General features: G+C 43.0%; 1 protein-coding gene and 1 long non-coding RNA gene across 7 annotated transcripts in view; one reads left to right on the forward strand and one right to left on the reverse strand.

The window, feature by feature from the left end:
* Positions 1 to 17,379, reverse strand: part of LOC145421893 (protein NLRC3-like) — a 29,067-nt gene extending 11,688 nt beyond the window's left edge. Inside the window, exons 1-8 of one of the 6 annotated variants that reach the window (XM_080292843.1) lie at positions 16,888 to 17,377; positions 15,401 to 15,530; positions 15,044 to 15,145; positions 14,289 to 14,367; positions 11,145 to 11,346; positions 9,190 to 10,990; positions 4,194 to 4,367; positions 3,015 to 3,188 (exon numbers count right to left, since the gene is read on the reverse strand). In XM_080292843.1, coding sequence (XP_080148969.1) covers positions 3,015 to 3,188; positions 4,194 to 4,367; positions 9,190 to 10,990; positions 11,145 to 11,346; positions 14,289 to 14,367; positions 15,044 to 15,145; positions 15,401 to 15,519 — 2,651 coding nt within the window. In that variant the 5' untranslated portion in view covers positions 15,520 to 15,530; positions 16,888 to 17,377. Of the gene's footprint in view, positions 1 to 3,014; positions 3,189 to 4,193; positions 4,368 to 9,189; positions 10,991 to 11,144; positions 11,347 to 14,288; positions 14,368 to 15,043; positions 15,146 to 15,400; positions 15,531 to 15,605 lie in introns of all 6 variants that reach the window. The other 5 variants (XM_080292842.1, XM_080292837.1, XM_080292838.1 and 2 more) reach the window with 5 other exon arrangements.
* A 477-nt stretch (positions 17,380 to 17,856) lies between these two features.
* On the forward strand, positions 17,857 to 19,598 carry LOC145421711 (uncharacterized). The gene is made up of 3 exons (XR_013903069.1): positions 17,857 to 18,725; positions 18,814 to 18,885; positions 18,972 to 19,598. It is a non-coding gene; the product is annotated as an uncharacterized LOC145421711 (long non-coding RNA).
* Positions 19,599 to 19,717: the final 119 nt, after the last annotated feature.

The raw sequence follows: 19,717 nt of genomic DNA on the forward strand, positions 1-19,717 counted from the left end.
AACTCAGTCTGAGGTTTGATTACATTGAACCTGCACTGCTTTCTCCTGTTTATGACACATTTATACCCAAAGTCTCAGCTGGATAACAAAGAACGAGGAGAAACACATTTGTTGAGAGAATTGTTAACAAATGTGGTGAGAGTGTTGTAATAGTTACAGACAGAACTATGATTTATTTATTTAAATGCATTCCAGGACGTTTTTTACTCACGTTATGTCGCTTCCACGATGTTATTTTTCTCTCCTACAACGTACGTTACAATTACATTAGCATGACCATTTATCCAAATTAGGCGATGACGTCATTCAGCGACTTCCAGCAACTTTTAGGACAGCCAATAGCAATTTTCCTTACTGAGGAGTTGGCAACACTGCTAGGAGCAGTGGGTGGATGGCAGCATCATCATGAAGGATCAGTGAGAATAAATCATCATCCACAAAGAAAACCAGTCTGAGTGTCTGACGCTCTTGTTAGAAAGACGCAGTCGCAGCTTGTGGGTGCAGTTAGCTGGTTTGCTAGTTAGCTGGTTTGCTAGTTAGCTGGGAGCTAACTCACTCGAACATTTAATGCTAAACTGTCTAAATTGTGTGAGCAGCATTCATTGCTGCTCTGTGTTACTCTCCAGCCTCTCTTTAACTTATTCCTCTCAGTTTTTTTCCTCCTTACAAACTAGAAAACCTTCTTTTTCAGCTTCTCCTCCACACTCAAGCTGTGGCTAAGGTGCTACCAGCACGCATGCTCGGTGTGTCCAAATTCATGGGCTGCTTCCTCCTGAGCCGCATTTGTAGACCGATAACGTCACAGCGACGCGCCGAAGGCTGTCCAAATTCGTGGACTCCTCCGAATGCAGCCGACAAATGCGTCCTCCTTTTCCCCGAATTTGAAGGATGGGTCGGGTGTGTCCTTCGTGGCCCACCATATCCCAGAATTCATATTGCGGCCCAGCCAAACTCCAGTTTCTGGTAATGGCGACCGCTACTAAGATTTAAATTTACTCTTATTAATCTTTCTGGGTCACAAAACTTTTAACATATTTTCAGGCGAGAAAGTAGTTGTGTAAACATCAAATATCTGCTCGGTTTATCAAGATATCGCATATTTGCAAAAGTGCTTCGACGTTTTCGGAGACGTCTGCTACCCACCAGCTCGACAGCTAGCCGGGAGCTCGAGGGTCACTGATGCGGCCGAGAACGGCACAACTCCCGGCACATCATTTTCAGATCACCGCAGACTTTCGCTAATCAGGTTAAAAGTAATATATAAGTCACTTAGACAACCTAAAAATGTCATTGTTTGGCTTTTTCAGTGTTTTATTTGTTCGTGAGTAAATCGGTTTGGCTGAGATTAAAGTTATCAGATTAGATAAAATAAAACTATGAATCCCCCGGGTGGGTTCGTCCTTGGTTTTTACACAACTGAATAAACGTCAAACAGAAAACTGATTAAACAGACGTGTGAGATGGTCAACAATTTACACCAGTGTCCTGTTATATTTTAGATAGCAAGGAGCAGACGGCCGAGTTTATTAAACTCCACCGAGACAGCAGTGACGCTAATCAGAAGGCTAGACCGTCCAATTTCACGGCCGTTTACTTCCGGCCTACCCGACCTTCTGAGGACCCGGCCCACGTAGACCGCGAAGGCCGGGTGCTCAGGAGGAAGCAGCCCATGAATTTGGACACGACCACAGTCTTTCTCACTCAACAGTTACACTCGTCACCCAGACTAACACCACTCCACATGTTCACAACTAGGAGGCGCTAAAAGACCACATACAGTGAGATTATCAATAAATGTCTGCTGTGTCTGACAGTGACTTGAGTTTTTACTAACTGGCTACATGAGCAGGATTAGCTGCAGTGCTATCTTTGTAAAAGAGACTCAGCATTAGAACCAAACAGAAACATTTCTACTTTTTCTGCAGCACCAGCTGGATGCATGGAGCCTAAACTCCAGTGACAATGAGACACATACAGTGTGACTGCTGTGACTTTACAGCTGGGCCTCATTCACTGACATTAGTCAGATATGACTGTCTGACTCTATATCACACTTAAAGCTTCCTGTAAATGAAAGAATCAGTGAAAACGAGGCACTTCAGTTGATTTTAAACAAAAACTCTGAACATAACCTGATCCAGACCAGGTTATTGGTTCAGCATCAGTAACCATGGTGATGTAGCCAGGTAAACACAGAGACAGACAATTTATGCTCACAATCACACATCTCCAGTTAACCTTGCATGCATGTTCTTGGACTGTGGGAGGAAGAGTACCTGAAGACAACCCACATAGACCACACTATCTCCCCTATTTACAGAATTCTAATCTAATTAGATGATAAAGTAATAAATTATTTGGTATTTTAATAAAAATACATTTTAGCAATAGTTTATAAGTCAACAATTATAGTTTTAAAAAAAGTGACAAATCAAACAGTCAATAAATCTTCTACAGCTGAAACTAATGTAGACAATGTCGGGGGAGGAAGTAAAAGTAAAAACCAGAGACGATAACTACCAAAATAAAACGGGAAGTGAATAACATTCAAGCTCACTTTAAGCTCAACAGTCAAATTCAGTTTTATATTAATCTATTGTTTTGAATTTTTGTTTACATTTTATGTTTAAGTGAGGCAATGAGTCATATCACTATGACCAAATATATATTTCATCTTTTCAGTCAGAAATAATCAATTGATCATATTTTTATTACTAAAATTTTCTGAAAATCAAATTCTGATATCTGAACAAACAGCTCTGTAAAAACCTTCAGAATACAGGAATCGAACTAGAAGGTTTGGTGGATGAAGCACTGCTAAAATAAAGAATTTGGACTCAGAGGAGCAGATGGGACATTTCATTGCAAATGAAAGACAGAAAGTGAACAAATATCACTAAAAACCCCAGACACTAATTTCTACATTAAGACTTTTTTCAAATCAATTTGACTGTTTATGCAGTAATAGAAATCAGGTTTAACATGATCGTCGGTGGAACATTTTAAATCCTGACCTGAGAGTTTCCATTTTACAGCGTGGACTCTTCACTCCAGCAGACAGAAACTTCACTCCTGAATCCTGCAGGTCAGAGTTACTCAGGTCCAGCTGTCTCAGACTAGAGGACTGGGAGCTGAGAGCTGAGGACAGCGCTTCATAGCCTCTCTCTGAGAGCTTACAGTGACTCAGTCTGAAAAATGACACATAAACATTAAACACTGTTATTAAATTGCAATGAGGGTGCACTAAAGAGTTTTTAGATTTTTTGCAATAAATCCTGTTTATTGCAACACTAGGTCAACACTAGGGCTGCACAATTAATCGTTAGAAAATCGCGATCTCGATTCATACTTGTGTGCGATCTCATTTCCAAATGACAACGATTTAAAAAAAAAAAAAAAAAAAGACGACGATTGTACCGCATTTTGATCCGGGACGTACTCTGCATGAAAACAAGCGCTCACTCTTCCTGCTCAACAAATGACAAGGGCGGAGCCTTATACCACGTGATACAGAAGCTGCCGTGTGATGCTAAAATTAGCAGGAAAAAACAACGGAGAGCACGTCAGGGATGACGAGAAAGTGACAGGAGAAAATCCGTCCCAGTCAACCACCCAAACATCAATAACGGGAACCTTATACAGCGCTTCCCTATACCCGTCGAACTCGCGCAGGCACAAAGAAACTACGGAGGCTATTACTTATCACCTGACCAAAGATATGGCTCCATCAACACTGTGCAAAACGAGGGATTTAGGAAAACGATCAACACCCTAGACAAACACTACACAGTGCCGTCCCGCAACTATTTTTCTATTGTTGCACTACCTGCTCTGTACACGCAGCGTCGAGCAACGGTGGAGACGGAATTTCAAGCAGGACAACATTTTGTTGTTTTTATGTTTATTTATTGTTTTTATGTTCAGTCTCAACTGTTATGAAGTTGATGTGCAGTTAATAAGTGCAATAAATATTTATACTGGAAAAGAGAATCGTGAGAGAATCGTGATCTCAATTCTAAACCAAAAAATCGTGATTCTCATTTTATGCAAAATCATGCAGCCCTAGTCAACACTAAGAGATGACACTAACATAAAACTATTACAGAAGTTTAACTGACTTTTTTCCCCATTTAGTGGCTTCTTATTGGTTAATTCTGTCAATTCATGAAAAGCACAACATAACTTGATCTCACCTCAGAGTATTCAGTTTACAGTGTGGACTTCTCAGTCCTGCAGAAAGAAACTCCACTGCTGGATCCTGCAGGTTGTTGTTACTTAAGTCCAGCTCTCTCAGTGTAGAAGACTGGGAGCTGAGAACTGAGGACAGAGCTTCATACCCTCTTTCAGAGAGATCAGGGACACTCAGCCTAAAAAACAAAATAAAGACATAATCTGAAAAATTGTCATTTGATAACAAACTGTTTGTGATTAATTTAAATCACTTCTTGTGTTGAACCTTTGAAAGAAAGACAAATGTCAGTGTGCATTACTATTTATGGCTAAAAAACGTTTTAGTTTAAAAATGTTCCCTGTGTAAATATAAAGACCTGGAACTTGTTCATTAAATGCTAAACAAAAACAAGTGATGACTCATTCTGTGAACAGGTGACAGTAGGGCTGCACGATTTTGCATAAAATGAGAATCACGATTTTTTGGCTTAGAATTGAGATCACGATTCTCTCACGATTTTCTTTTCCAGTATAAATATTTATTGCTAGGGATGGGTACCGGTGTCCGGTGCCATGATGGCACCGGTTCTGACATAAACGGTAGTAACCAGACCGAAAAGCAGCGCACATTTCGGTGCTTTATTTCGGTGCTTTTTTTTCCTGAGCTGTGATACACTTCTAGCCAATCATTTTACGTTTCCGAGGATAGTAGGCGGGGCCGGGTACGTACGTTCTGTTAGAGCAGAGCTACAGATTAAAAATGTCCAAGGCGAAGCGGTCAAAGTCTGGCTGTACTTCACAGCAAAAGATGCAAACTCAGCAGCAACAAGTGCTTTAAGCTGATACTGTGATACTGTCAAAGGAGGTAACACCTCGAATCCGATGAAACACCTGGCGACGCATAGCGTTTTTTTTAAAAGCCAAGAAATGCGCCGTATTTGATAGCTTGCTGCGAGACCTCACACCGAGCGCATCTACTGCGGGTGTGGTGCCTGTTATCGACCCGGAGTTAGAACATCCCCCAAAAACCCGAAGAGGAGAGTCCTGGCCCCTAGCCCTGCCAGTGTAGCAGAAATGATGAGGATGATGATGCAGCAGCAGCCGTTCTTCTCTGCGTGAGTAGCTTAATGTTGTTCGTGTGTAATTTACGTTGAGTAGGCTAACCACGTTATTATATTAATGCATGTAAGGTGAACTAGCAAACATCATCATAGCTACAGTGGGGCAAAAAAGTATTTAGTCAGTCACCGATTGTGCAAGTTCCCCCACTTAAAATGATGACAGAGGTCAGTAATTTGCACCAGAGGTACACTTCAACTGTGAGAGACAGAATGTGAAAAAAAAATCCATGAATCCACATGGTAGGATTTGTAAAGAATTTATTGGTAAATCAGGGTGGAAAATAAGTATTTGGTCACCTCAAACAAGGAAAATCTCTGGCTCTCACAGACCTGTAACGTCTTCTGTAAGAAGCTTTTCTGTCCCCCACTCGTTACCTGTATGAATGGCACCTGTTTGAACTCATCATCTGTATAAAAGACACCTGTCCACAGCCTCAAACAGTCAGACTCCAAACTCCGCCATGGCCAAGACCAAAGAGCTTTCGAAGGACACCAGGAAAAGTATTGTAGACCTGCACCAGACTGGGAAGAGTGAATCTACAATAGGCAAGCAGCTTGGTGTGAAAAAATCAACTGTGGGAGCAATCATCAGAAAATGGAAGACATACAAGACCACTGATAATCTCCCTCCATCTGGGGCTCCACGCAAGATCTCATCCCGTGGGGTCAAAATGATCATGAGAACGGTGAGCAAAGATCCCAGAACCACACGGGGGGACCTGGTGAATGACCTGCAGAGAGCTGGGACCAAAGTAACAAAGGTCACCATCAGTAACACACTACAACGGCAGGGAATCAAATCCCGCAGTGCCAGACGTGTTCCGCTGCTGAAGCCAGTGCATGTCCAGCCCCGTCTGAAGTTTGCCAGAGAGCACATGGATGATACAGCAGAGGATTGGGAGAATGTCATGTGGTCAGATGAAACCAAAGTAGAACTTTTTGGTATAAACTCAACTCGTCGTGTTTGGAGGAAGAAGAATACTGAGTTGCATCCCAAGAACACCATACCTACTGTGAAGCATGGGGGTGGAAACATCATGCTATGGGGCTGTTTTTCTGCCAAGGGGACAGGACGACTGATCTGTGTTAAGGACAGAATGAATGGGGCCATGTATCGTGAGATTTTGAGCCAAAACCTCCTTCCATCAGTGAGAACTTTGAAGATGAAACGAGGCTGGGTCTTCCAACATGACAATGATCCAAAACACACCGCCCGGGCAACAAAGGAGTGGCTCCGTAAGAAGCATTTGAAAGTCCTGGAGTGGCCTAGCCAGTCTCCAGACCTCAACCCCATAGAAAATCTGTGGCGGGAGTTGAAAGTCCGTGTTGCTCGGCGACAGCCCCAAAACATCACTGCTCTCGAGAAGATCTGCATGGAGGAATGGGCCAAAATACCAGCTACTGTGTGTGCAAACCTGGTAAAGACCTATAGTAAACGTTTGACCTCTGTTATTGCCAACAAAGGTTATGTTACAAAGTATTGAGTTGTATTTTTGTTATTGACCAAATACTTATTTTCCACCCTGATTTACCAATAAATTCTTTACAAATCCTACCATGTGGATTCATGGATTTTTTTTTTCACATTCTGTCTCTCACAGTTGAAGTGTACCTCTGGTGCAAATTACTGACCTCTGTCATCATTTTAAGTGGGGGAACTTGCACAATCGGTGGCTGACTAAATACTTTTTTGCCCCACTGTACATGCGGCTGTCTTCTTGTTTGATGGCAGATACTCCCTTCACCCTGGCCAAAAAGGCTAAAATGACCAAAGAAAAAGTGGAAAACAGTTAAACATGAGAGGTTTTTGGACAAAGTTTGTGTTTTTTCCATTGTTTAAGCACTGCTTCCAGTCAAGAGTGATACCATATATGCCCCATAGCTGCAGGAAAGGCTAACATTGTTATCTTTTTACAAAAAAAACAGCTGAGCATGAGAGGTTTTTGGACAAAGTTTGTGTTCTCCATTCTTTAAGCACCGTTTGAGCACCGTTTAAGCACCGGCACCGTTTCAAAAGTACCGGTTTGGCACCGGTATCGGATAAAACCTAAACGATACCCATCCCTATTTATTGCACTTATTAACTGCACATCAACTTCGTAACAGTTGAGACTGAACATAAAAACAATAAATAAACATAAAAACAACAAAATGTTGTCCTGCTTGAAATTCTGTCTCCACCGTTGCTCGACGCTGCGTGTACAGAGCAGGTAGTGCAACAATAGAAAAATAGTTGCGGGACGGCACTGTGTAGTGTTTGTCTAGGGTGTTGATCATTTTCCTAAATCCCTCGTTTTGCACAGTGTTGATGGAGCCATATCTTTGGTCAGGTGATAAGTGATAGCCTCCGTAGTTTCTTTGTGCCTGCGCGAGGTCGACGGGTATAGGGAAGCGCTGTATAAGGTTCCCGTTATTGGTGTTTGGGTGGTTGACTGGGACGGATTTTCTCCTGTCACTTTCTCGTCATCCCTGACGTGCTCTCCGTTGTTTTTCCCGCTAATTTTAGCATCACACGGCACAGCTTCTGTATCACGTGGTATAAGGCTCCGCCCTTGTCATTTGTTGAGCAGGAAGAGTGAGCGCTTGTTTTCATGCAGATTACGTCCCGGATCAAAATGCGGTACAATCGTCGTTTTTTTTTTTTTAATCGTTGTCATTTGGAAATGAGATCGCACACAAGTATGAATCGAGATCGCGTTTTTCTAATGATTAATCGTGCAGCCCTAGGTGATAGGCAAGACTGTAAGTATGTAGCAATGAGAGGGAAGGCTGGCTCATATCCTGGTGAGTGAGGGTTAGTTACTCTAGGAAAAGGTCAAGGTATGATTGAGAGATTCTGGGAGACTGAACCAGTGAAATGGAAATTCGTTCAATTAAAGCAGATATAGTGATTAGTCCTTCCATCAGTCGTCCACAAAGCAGTGAGATAAAGTCTCAAGTCTCATTCTGCACAGTGTAAATGTCAGTGTCCTCCGGGTCCTCACTGATCATTGCATTCTGTCACAAATTGTCATGGTTCACAGACTGTGTACAGTCGGAAATCAAAGTGCACGACATTGGAGAGATTGAAAAACAATCAAGCATGCAGATCTAACAACAGGAAACCAGAAGAAACACGAGGAATATAATTGATTCAGCAGCTGCAGATCCTTGGAGCTGTACTGGTGAGGCAGATTGTAACATATAGAAGTGAACTCATCTTCAGCTGAGCAGTGCACTGATGCAGAGCAATAAGACCAGAGGAGCAATGAGGGAGTTGATCACCTACGGCTCCATCACAGTCTTTGAACGTCTTCAGTCAGTACAGAATCATGCTGCGAGGCTTTTAACCAGCACATTAGACTGGACATTACTCCAGTTTAATCTCTTCACACTGGTAACCAGTTCATTTTAGGCGTTATTTAAAGTTTTAGTCCTTACTTTTAGTCCCAGTTTATGTTTCTGACTTTCTACAATCCTACAGCTCTTCTCACATCTGAGATCTTCCAGTCAAAGGCTTTTACTGGTCCCACTAACTCATTTATTCAGACTCTAGTATTCAGAGTGGCCTTTAACTAGTTTTAGGCTGTATGATGTTCAGTGTTTGCTGTTTAATGTTTTTATCTTCTGTGTTTTTATTGCCTGTTTCTATTGTAAAGCACTTTGTGGTTTTTGACCTGTGAAAGCTGCTGTATAAAGAAATTTACTTACAGGATGATTCTGGACGTGACTTTGATAAAAGCTGACACCCAGATATGTTTAAGACACTCTGACATTTACTGCTGCCATCAAACATTAACTATAATATACTGTATTTAGTGCTGATGATCATGTAAAAAAATATGTTTAAGTTTTTAAGGGTCCATCACACATGATACTGTTTATGTTATAAATAAAGCCTGATCACATGTTTACTCACAGAGCTTTGTTGGAGGCTTTGATCACTGGCAGCAGCCTCAGAAGAGCCTTCTCTGAAGCAGAGTATTTCTTCAGGTCAAACACATCCAGATCTTCTTCTGATGACAGTAAGATGAAGACCAGAGCTGACCACTGAGCAGGAGACAGTTTACCTGTGGAGAGACGTCCTGATCTCAGGGACTGTTGGATCTCCTCCACTAGAGAACGATCATTCAGTTCATTCAGACAGTGGATCAGATTGATGCTTTTCTCTGCAGACAGATTCTCACTGAGCTTCTCCTTGATGTACTGGACTGTTTCCTGATTGGTCTGTGAGCTACTTCCTGTCTGTGTCAGCAGACCCCGTAGGAGAGTCTGATTGGCCTGCAGTGAAAGACCCAGGAGGAAGCGGAGGAACAAGTCCAGGTGTCCATTTGGACTCTGTAAGGCCTTGTCCACAGCACTCTGGTGGAGAGATTGAAGTTTTGGTTTGTTAAATAATTTAGAGAATTTGAGGGTTGTTTGTTGTTGTTCCAGCAGATTGAGTCCAGAGTTGATGAAGGTCAGATGGACATGAAGAGCAGCCAGAAACTCCTGAACACTCAGATGGATGAAGCAGAACACCTTGTCCTGGTACAGTCCTCTCTCCTCTTTAAAGATCTGTGTGAACACTCCTGAGTACACTGAGGCTGCTCTGATATCGATGCCACACTCTGTCAGGTCTGATTCATAGAAGATCAGGTTTCCTTTCTGCAGCTGATCAAAAGCCAGTTTTCCTAGATACTTAATCATCTTCCTGTTCTTGGGACTCCAGTGTGGATCTGTCTCAGCTCCTCCATCATACTTGACCTTCTTCACTTTGGCCTGAACCACCAGGAAGTGGATGTACATCTCAGTCAGGGTCTTGGGCAGCTGTGCTCCCTCTCTGGTTTCCAGCACATCCTCCAGAACTGTAGCAGTGATCCAGCAGAAGACTGGGATGTGGCACATGATGTGGAGGCTTCGTGATGTCTTGATGTGGGAGATGATCCTGCTGGCCTGCTTCTTATCTCTGAATCTCTTCCTGAAGTACTTCTTCTTCTGTGGGTCAGTGAACCCTCTGACCTCTGTCACCATGTCAACACAATCAGGAGGGATCTGATTGGCTGCTGCTGGTCGTGTGGTTATCCAGAGGCGAGCAGAGGGAAGCAGGTTCCCCCTGATGAGGTTTATCAGCAGCACATCCACTGAGGTGGACTTTCTAGGATCAGTTAGGATTGTAGTTTTGTGGAAGTCCAGAGGAAGTCGACACTCATCCAGACCATCAAAGATGAACACAACCTGGAAGTCTTCAAAGCTGCAGATTCCTGCTTCTTTGGTTTCAGTAAAGAAGTGATGAACAAGTCCCACCAAGCTGAACTTTTCCTCTTTCAGCACATTCAGCTCTCTGAAAGTGAATGGAAATATGAACTGGATGTCCTGGTTGGCTTTGTCTTCAGCCCAGTCCAGGCTGTGTTTCTGTGTTAAGACTGTTTTCCCAATGCCAGCCACTCCCTTTGTCAGCACTGTTCTGATTGGTTCGTCTCCTCCAGGTGAGGCTTTAAAGATGTCTTCTTGTCTGATGGTTGTTTCTGGTCTGTCTGGTTTCCTGGATGCTGTTTCAATCTGTCTGACCTCATGTTCATCATTGACCTCTGCAGTCCCTCCCTCTGTGATGTAGAGCTCTGTGTAGATCTGATTCAGGAGGGTTGGGTTTCCTGCTTTAGCGATGCCCTCAAACACACACTGGAACTTCTTCTTCAGGGTGGATTTAAGGTTACGATGACAAACTGCAGCTGGAAGTTCTGAATAATAATAATAAAAATACAACTTCAACAATCATATTTTACAAATCGCTGACGACATTTTCTGACCCACTGAGAAATGACTGAACACACTGGTGTCATGAGTGTCTCATTTATCTAACAGCTTAAAACCTTAAGTAAGAAATCCTCTTACGTCTCTGCAGACGGTCAGCCAGCTCCTCCTGCTTCATTCTCCTCAGGAAGTCCACTGTGATCTTCACAAATGCCTCTCTGCTGCTCCTCTGCTCATCATCCTCCCTCTGAAACTCCAAGCACTGGGGCTTATTTGGATTCAGAGCCTTCTGGATCTTCTTCAGCTCGTTCTTCACAAACGTGATGATGTTGTCCTCCAGCAGCTGGAACAGAATATTTATGAATGACCCACCACTCTGAACTTCAGTCCACACAACATCCACTTCTTTACAATCAAGAAGCAGATCATCCACGATCTCCTCACCAATTATAAGTTTGACTTTATCTGATTAACTGAGAATTTCTCCACAACTCCACGGTCCCAAAACGCTGATTCTGTTCATATGAATGCAGCGATTTCAGTGGGAGAAACATTTCACTGGTGTTCAGAGCTGAACTACCAACAGGTTGATGATCGAAGCCAGAAACTTGGCGATGTTATAGGTGACAGAGTTGATCATACAGACAGCTGGTCTTAAAGGTTCACTCTGTTTACACATACAGATCAGTATTTAAGGTTTGACTCTCATCATCCACTGGAGCACAAACTGGGCGTCATCAGGACGCTACAACACAGAGCGAACGCCATCCCCACAGACACAGCAGCCAGGGAGGCAGAAGAACATCACATCAAGAAGGTCCTGAGGACATGTGAACCAGCTGACCAAACACATCCTGCTGCAGGATGTTAACATAGCAGCACACTGATGATCCACTCACTGTGAACAACACATTTGGACCTGATTTGCTGCTCTGGTTTACACGTGTGTGTAACTCTTAGAGCTGATTGGCTGCTTTTTATGGGGGCTGGGTCTTTGGAAAGTGAGCAAACCACAGTTTTAGTAACACACCCTGAACTGCACACTTTAACAAACAACATGAGATTTTAACTGTAATGTAAAAATCCTGTGATTCACTGTTATTAAGCACAAACACATCTATGGCCCCGTTTCCATTAGTAGCTGCTCAGATCGACTCGCCACAGGTCGCCACGACTGGACTGGATCCACTGGTTTCCATTACACCACCTAATGTGGTCGTCTGAATACAGCAGAGTGTTGACTCACATCATTAGTAAGTGCTAATGCTGCTAATTTCCATCATATTTGTCATTTATTTCTCAGAGTTATTGAAGAAACAGTTATTCAGCTTCATTCCCACTGATCTCGACTACAAACTGTTTCACTTTGGTTTCTGTTTAAAGCCTCGATGTTTAAAACGTTTCCCTGTGATCACATTTGCACCGTCTGCACAGTCGGTGATCCCCACATGCTTCAAAGAGTCCATCATTGTTCCTGTCCCGAAGAAACCCCACCCTGCTTCTCTCAATGACTATCGCCCTGTAGCCCTCACCTCAGTAGTGATGAAGTGCTTTGAACGCCTGGTCAGAGACTTCATCATTTCTTCACTACCAGACACACTGGACCCACTACAGTTCGCTTACCGTCCAAATCGTTCCACAGACGATGCCATCTCTCATCTCCTCCACACATCACTCACTCACTTGGACACTAGAAGGGGGAATTATGTTAAAATGCTCTTCATAGACTACAGCTCTGCATTTAACACCATAATTCCCTCCACACTCACCACCAAGCTGGAGCATCTGGGACTCAGCTCATCTATGTGTCAGTGGATCTCCAACTTCCTAACTGGCAGACCACAGGCAGTAAGGATGGGCGGACATGTCTCAGCCTCCACCACTCTCAGCACTGGAGCCCCCCAGGGGTGTGTTCTGAGCCCCCTGCTGTACTCTTTGTACACATATGACTGTGTGGCCACTACCAGCTCCACCACCATCATCAAGTTTGCTGACGACACCGTCGTGGTGGGCCTGATCTCTGATAACAACGAGACGGCCTACCTGAAGGAGATTAGGAATCTGGAGAACTGGTGCCAGAGGAACAACCTCCTTCTAAACGTCAGTAAGACAAAGGAGCTGATAGTGGACTTCAGCACTAAGCAGGAGAGGAACTACCAGACCCCCGTCATCAACGAGTGCCCAGTGGAGAGAGTGGACAGCTTCAAATACCTCGGCGTTCACATCACGCAGGACCTGTCATGGTCCTGTCACATCAACACCGTGGTGAAAAAGGCCCGTCAGCGTCTCTACCACCTCAGACGCTTGAGAGACTTCCAACTGCCCTCCAAGGTGCTCAGGAACTTTTACTCGTGCACCATAGAGAGCATCCTGACGGGAAACATCTTAACCTGGTTCGGGAACAGCACTATGCAGGACAGACGAGCTCTACAGAGGGTTGTGCGATCAGCTGAGCGCACCATCCGCTCCGAGCTCCCTGACCTGCACTTAATCTACAGCAGGCGGTGCTGGACCAAGGCCAGGAAGATGGTGAAGGACCTCAGCCATCCCAACAACAGACTGTTCTCTCTGCTGAGGTCAGGAAAGCGATTCCGCTCCCTGAAGACCAACACAGAGAGACTGAGGAGGAGCTTCTTCCCGCAGGCGATACGGTCTCTCAATCACACCACCACACAGTACTGACCCACACATATGGTTCTTACACACACACTGGACTTTCTGGACTTTGGTTTTGCACAACACTGGTCACTATATTCTTCATTTCCAGTTAATACTTGTACAGCTGCTGTTATTGTGTATATATTTATTTAGATTTAGATTTCTTCATACATTCTTATATAGTTCTATATTGTGTATTTTGTTGTACAGTTATTTTATTTTCAACTTTAATTTATATATTTATCTTTATCTTATTCTTCCCAGTTAAATTTACCCTTCATTCTAATTTGTGTTGTACAGTTATTTCATTTTTAACCTTAATTTATATTTTATTCCTTCCTAGTTAAATTTACCCTTTTTAATTTTTCATATTTATTTCCTATCTTATTCATAGCCTTTTCCTTTTTTGTTTTCTTTAGGTCACGAGCAGTTGTCCAAGCATTTCACTACATATCGTACTGTGTATGACTGTGTACGTGACAAATAAAATTTGAATTTGAATTTGAATTGATTTCAAAGTTTGTTTCTTTTGGTCATTTAGTCCACAGAGTCCTTGGTGTTCTGAAAGGGACCTATAAACAAATGTATTAATATTAATAATAAAGTAGTTGTTGTACATGTACAGACCATAAACATGGAGTCCAGCTGTGTTTGATGCTGCTGGGCAGACTGACCACTGGGACCCTCTGAGCTCTGCTGCTCCACTCTGTGGATGAACCATGGACACACACATGAAGCCACTTTCATTATTAAAATGTGAATTTAGCCTCTAAAAGCTGTGTTCAGTCAGTGTTGCTGCTTCCCTGTGTCTGACCTCACGTATGTGCTTCTGAAAGAACTGTTAAAAATCCCGTAAACACTTTTTAACCTGTGAAAAAACCTTTTCAGAACAGTTTAAGCTGTTATATGTTGAACTCTTGGCTGACATCATATTAAATGCTGTGGACTCAGAATATGATGTCCCTCAAGTTTACATGTGTGTGAAGGCAGACGAGTCAGTACTTTGGTGATACAGTGTAAAGCTGCACTGATTTCCATGAACAGCACTGTGTTCAGTGTTGTCCTGATGGAGTAACAGCAGCCAGTATGATCCAGGCTTTAGCTGCTGGGTCTCTGTGTGACCTCTCAGACTGTTTAACAGATCAGACACAAAGAGCATCAGAGCTGTTCTTTAAAGACAAACATGAACCCACTCAGGTCACACTTTCCCCACAGATATGAGCATCACTGTCCTCAAACAGCAAATGACCAAGTCGAACATTTGGATCTTTTCTCTTTCATTGTTTTCTTTTTAATGAATCTTTGTAACAATCTGAGGATGTTTCAGGTCATATTTATCCAGGAAACACAAACATGTAAAGGAGTCATCACAGCTCTCTGACCTCGTTGCTCCAGGTTCACCACTGAAGTCTGGAGGATCATCTTTGGACCGGTCACTCCTCACAGACGGACAGCTGGACCCTGCAGACTGTGACCTCTGACCTCTGCAGACACAAACATGATTGAAGCAGCTGTGATCACACAGACTGCAGATAATGCAGCTGTTTCCTGTCAGTAACATCCTCTTAGATTAGAGTTCAGCTTTTTACAGGAAAACTGGACAAAACTGATTTTTGTTACAAACTCATTTTCATTTCCTCTCAGCTCACAAACACAGTCAGACAATCAACCAGAGTCAACACTGATTATAATGTCAGTGCAGAATTATTTCTGTTACTCAGTGAGTTCAGCTCTCTGACCTCGTTGCTCCAGGTTCACCACTGAAGCCTGGATTATAACCTTTGGACCGGTCACTCCTCACAGACGGACAGCTGGACCCTGCAGACTCTGCTCTGTCCTCCTCTTCCTCCATCATCATCTTCAGTCAGTCTGAGAGGTAAACCACAAACACTCAGTGAGTTCACATTAACAGGAGTAACCGAGTTACAGTCGCTGACCTCTGACCTGTCATGTGACCTAGAAACCAGGTCAATATGTCTGTAGGTTCAGTCATCCAGGTCATGTGATCTAAGGAGCTTGGAAAGAAAAGAGACGTCTTTAAGTTTCTGGAAGACGTTTCATCCGAGAAGCTTCTTCAGTTTTAAAACCAAACGGTGGAGAGTCCCAGATATTTAAACCTGAGACGGAAAGAAAGCATGTCGCTGACCCACCACTGATCATGATCAATGGTGGGTCAACAATATAAACACTTATTTCAAGGATGAAACTGTGAGTCTGATCACTTGAGCACAAACATCTGGAGCACAGACATCTGGAGCACAGACATCTGGAGCAGCATGTCGATGCTGTTGGTTGAGATGCTGAAGACTGAAGTCCAGGCAGCTCCAGCAATGATCCACTGATGTGGTTTTATTCCACGTATGAATGTTGTTATTGACAGAGATGAAGTTACTCAAAAAAGTCATTATTACACATATTACACAGAACACTTTAATTAAAAGTAATGGAGTATGTTACGTCATTACTCCTCATAACAGTACTTTCATGTTACTGTGTAAAATGAGCTGAAACACTGTCTCATAATCACCATAATCTAAAGCTGAGGTACAGCCCCACACACCAACACAGATCCTGATGAGGTCACGTGATGTTTCTCTGAGTGTTTATGAACACAAATCAAAGATGAAACAGCACAAAGACACTTCAAAGTGATTCTACTGTGGAAACATGAACAGGTAGAAACCTGCAGCCTGACTGCTCATCACTTTGTTACCTGTTCAGGTTCAGCAGCAGCAGCTCACTTTATCACGGTGCTGGTCTGGGGTCAGTGTTTACTCAGCTTTAACATCACTCTGGGTTCTTGGCTAGCTTAGCGTTAGCTTAGCTTTAGCTTAGCGTTAGCATGCTGTCAGGTGTCTCGTGTGGTGTGTAAATATTAATCACAGTGACAGTAAAGGAGGTAAAGGGCTGTGACGTCATCACGTACGCTGCGTCCTCTGAGTGAACTCACAAAGTACAAACTACAAGCACACAAACACGAACGTAGCTCAGAGTGGCGGACACACTCGGCCTCGTTGGTCCAGCTGTGAGTCCGTTACCGTGAACTATGGAGCGGCAGATTTGTGCTGAACTAAGCTGCACACAGCTGATGTTAGCCAGGAAACATTACACACTGACTTTAATACAAACACACACAGTTTGTTGTGTGAAGAACTCAAACATGAGCTGAACAAACAGTAAAGTTCCTAAAGACAAACTGTTAAAGGAGGAAACAAAGCAAACTTACAGTTTCTTCACACACCAACAACAAGCGCCACTCCACGAAGTTCAGGAAGTGAAAGTAAACTTTCAGCCTAATGCGGCGTTTGAAGACAATCAGGGGCTTTGAAACACTATGCTGCGTTCAGGTGCACCTCAGAAACTCCTAAACCTCTGGCAGGCTGTGATTTATTTCTGCTGGTTTTCCAGTTTGAAGCACAAACATCTGTCATCACTTTGTTGTTCTTCTTCCTGCAGCGTTTGAATATTTCAGCACTGAACTGATGTTTGTTCAAAGCTCATTTCAACCTGTTGAAGTCATGAATGAAAGTGCAGACTGAGAGTGGATCACATGATGTTTAAGGTGTGTCATGTGACACGTTCAGTATTGTCACACATGTCTAGATTGTCCCTGATATCAGAACTGCTCAAACACTGATGATTATATTTGAAGAATTATTCCTGATGGCAGCAAAGTTTGAATGGAGCTCTCTGTCTGTGCTGATTTGTCGCCCTCTGGAGGTCAAAGCACAAACTGCATGATTTCAGTGTAACCACTGACCGATGGATGCTTCGTAAATGCAATCGCAACACACCTATTACCTGTAATATACACCTGTAAATGTATTCTGTTGGTTTACTCTTATTTCAAACGACGTTTCTTACCTTTGATCAATGAATGAGGAGCGTTGGGATGTGTTGCGAGCGTTGAGTTACTTATTTTCTCTCCCGAAACGTAAAAGAGGAGATTTTTTAAAAGTGCCGCCGCATCTCAAACTCGCAACAGCGCCGGAAGACCGTAGTGGCCAAAAGTATATTACACCCGTAGTGGTTTAGCACTACCATAGAGAAACGGTTTAGGCCGTTTAGCTAAACAATCCCAGGCTCCCGCGCGGGAATCTACCAGCAATTCTTATGTGCCATGACTACTAAGCAGTTACCACAAATTTTGCAGATATGCCAATAATCATTCAACCATGAAAGGTTTTTATTTACAGACAGAACAGTTTGTTATACCTGGAGTAAAAAACACTTTTATCACAAATGTTGTCAATGTTCTTTCAAATTGTGTCTCGTTATTGTTCTCCTGCATCCTGCTGTCTAAACCCAGCAGCAAGATTATAACCTGGAATGTCTTTGTTTGTGTTTGGAATCAATTTTGTTTAATATAATTGTTTATTTTTTCACTGCATGTCAAGATGCAGAAGAAAGTTGCGCCATATCCAGGGAAAATCTCTGTGGCGTTCCACAAGGGGCCACTTGGATACCTTCTCCAGGACTCGTCAAAAGAAGCTCGAAGGATTAAAAATGACCCCAAGCTTCAGGACAAGTCTGCACCTGTGAGGGAGGACGATGCTCTGACTGTCATCTATCAGAGAGGAGGGGATGCCTCTGACATGAAGGAAGTGCAGGGAGAGTACATCCTGCAGTTTGGAAAATATAAAGGGAAATCTTTCCGGTGGCTTCTGGAGAATGATGTCGGGGACACCATGTACCTGATCAAAGATCTCCAGAAGCAAGAGGCTGCAGGGACCTCTGTGGAAGAAGGGCATGGCAAGGAGAGCTTGCATTCATTTGTACAGTAAGCCCTCAGCTTTGCAGAGATAAAAACTCTTCTGAGCTACGAGACCAGCAGAGTAAGTGTTGCTGCAGAAGCCTCTGAGGATGATCAGCTGGTTGGCTTTGGCTCACGAGCCAAGAGCACCTGGAAGGAGATTTGGGACGGCAGAGGTGACGGCTATGCAGACCTTATCATGAGGAAGAGCTGCAGTCAAGGAACACGGCTGCATGAGCTGCAGCAGTGCCTGCGGAAGAAGTAGCAGTCTGCGCCTGCTACTACAAACGCCCCAACTAAACAACCTCTTGGTAAGTTGTTTTAATAATATTTTAATAACATTGTTGACATGAAATATAAATTCAGTACATATTTGTCTAATTGTTGCCTCCATCACAGGGATGGATGAGGATGAAAACCTGGAGGACACAATGCCGAGCATCTCACCTGTAAAAGTACACATGCAGAGCTGTAAGTACTGCGTTATTACTACATGTCAGACGTGATAATGGCTAAGTCTGTTTCTGTCTCATATGCCTCTGTCTCTGCATAACTAGTCACTGTGGCAGCAGCAGCAGGGTCCACACCCAGAGGATCTTCAGGAGCAAACAGGTTTTCAAATGAAAGGTTTCAGAACTGGAGTACAATTGTTTTCTCTGCAAAGCTGAGCCTGAACTTGAACTTTTATATATTGTCTTGTTCTTGTTTTTGTGTGTTCTGGCCACGTTCCAGTGATGTTCCTCTAATAGCATGGTTGTATGCTGGCTGTATGGTGGAAGAAAACAGTAAATAAGGGAGAAACAGTTGATTTTGTATATAAGACAGTTTTGTTCTAGTTGTGAATGTTTCTTTTGTTTCTATAAATATAAACTGATTGTAAATATAAAAGTGTAAATAAATAGTTTTCTGCAAAAATATCAACACAGTTTTCTTCTTAGAGTTCACCTATATGTTTCTATATCTGTGTGTGCTCCCCATCAGGTAATCAGTTTAAATAAGTTGTGAGCGCTGCCCTGAAAGCTTACATATTATTTCTAAATCACTTCATGTAATGATAACAAGTCATCCTAGAGCAGTCTCACAGCTTTTATCTTCATAATCTTTCTGTTTTCATTTATATTATTAGAAACATGACTGCTGTCTTTTATCTGTGTGACTGTACAGCCTGTGTCAGACATGACCCCCACACAATGTCTGACGTTATCTTTAATACATGCAGCACAGCTGGAGCTGCAGACACTTTCTCACTTCTGGTGATAATATATTTGATGTAGGTATTGTTGCTTGCTAGCTTGAAGCTTAT

This window comes from Astatotilapia calliptera, chromosome 18 (assembly GCF_964374335.1).
Source record: "Astatotilapia calliptera chromosome 18, fAstCal68.1, whole genome shotgun sequence".
Classification (NCBI taxonomy): domain Eukaryota; kingdom Metazoa; phylum Chordata; class Actinopteri; order Cichliformes; family Cichlidae; genus Astatotilapia; species Astatotilapia calliptera.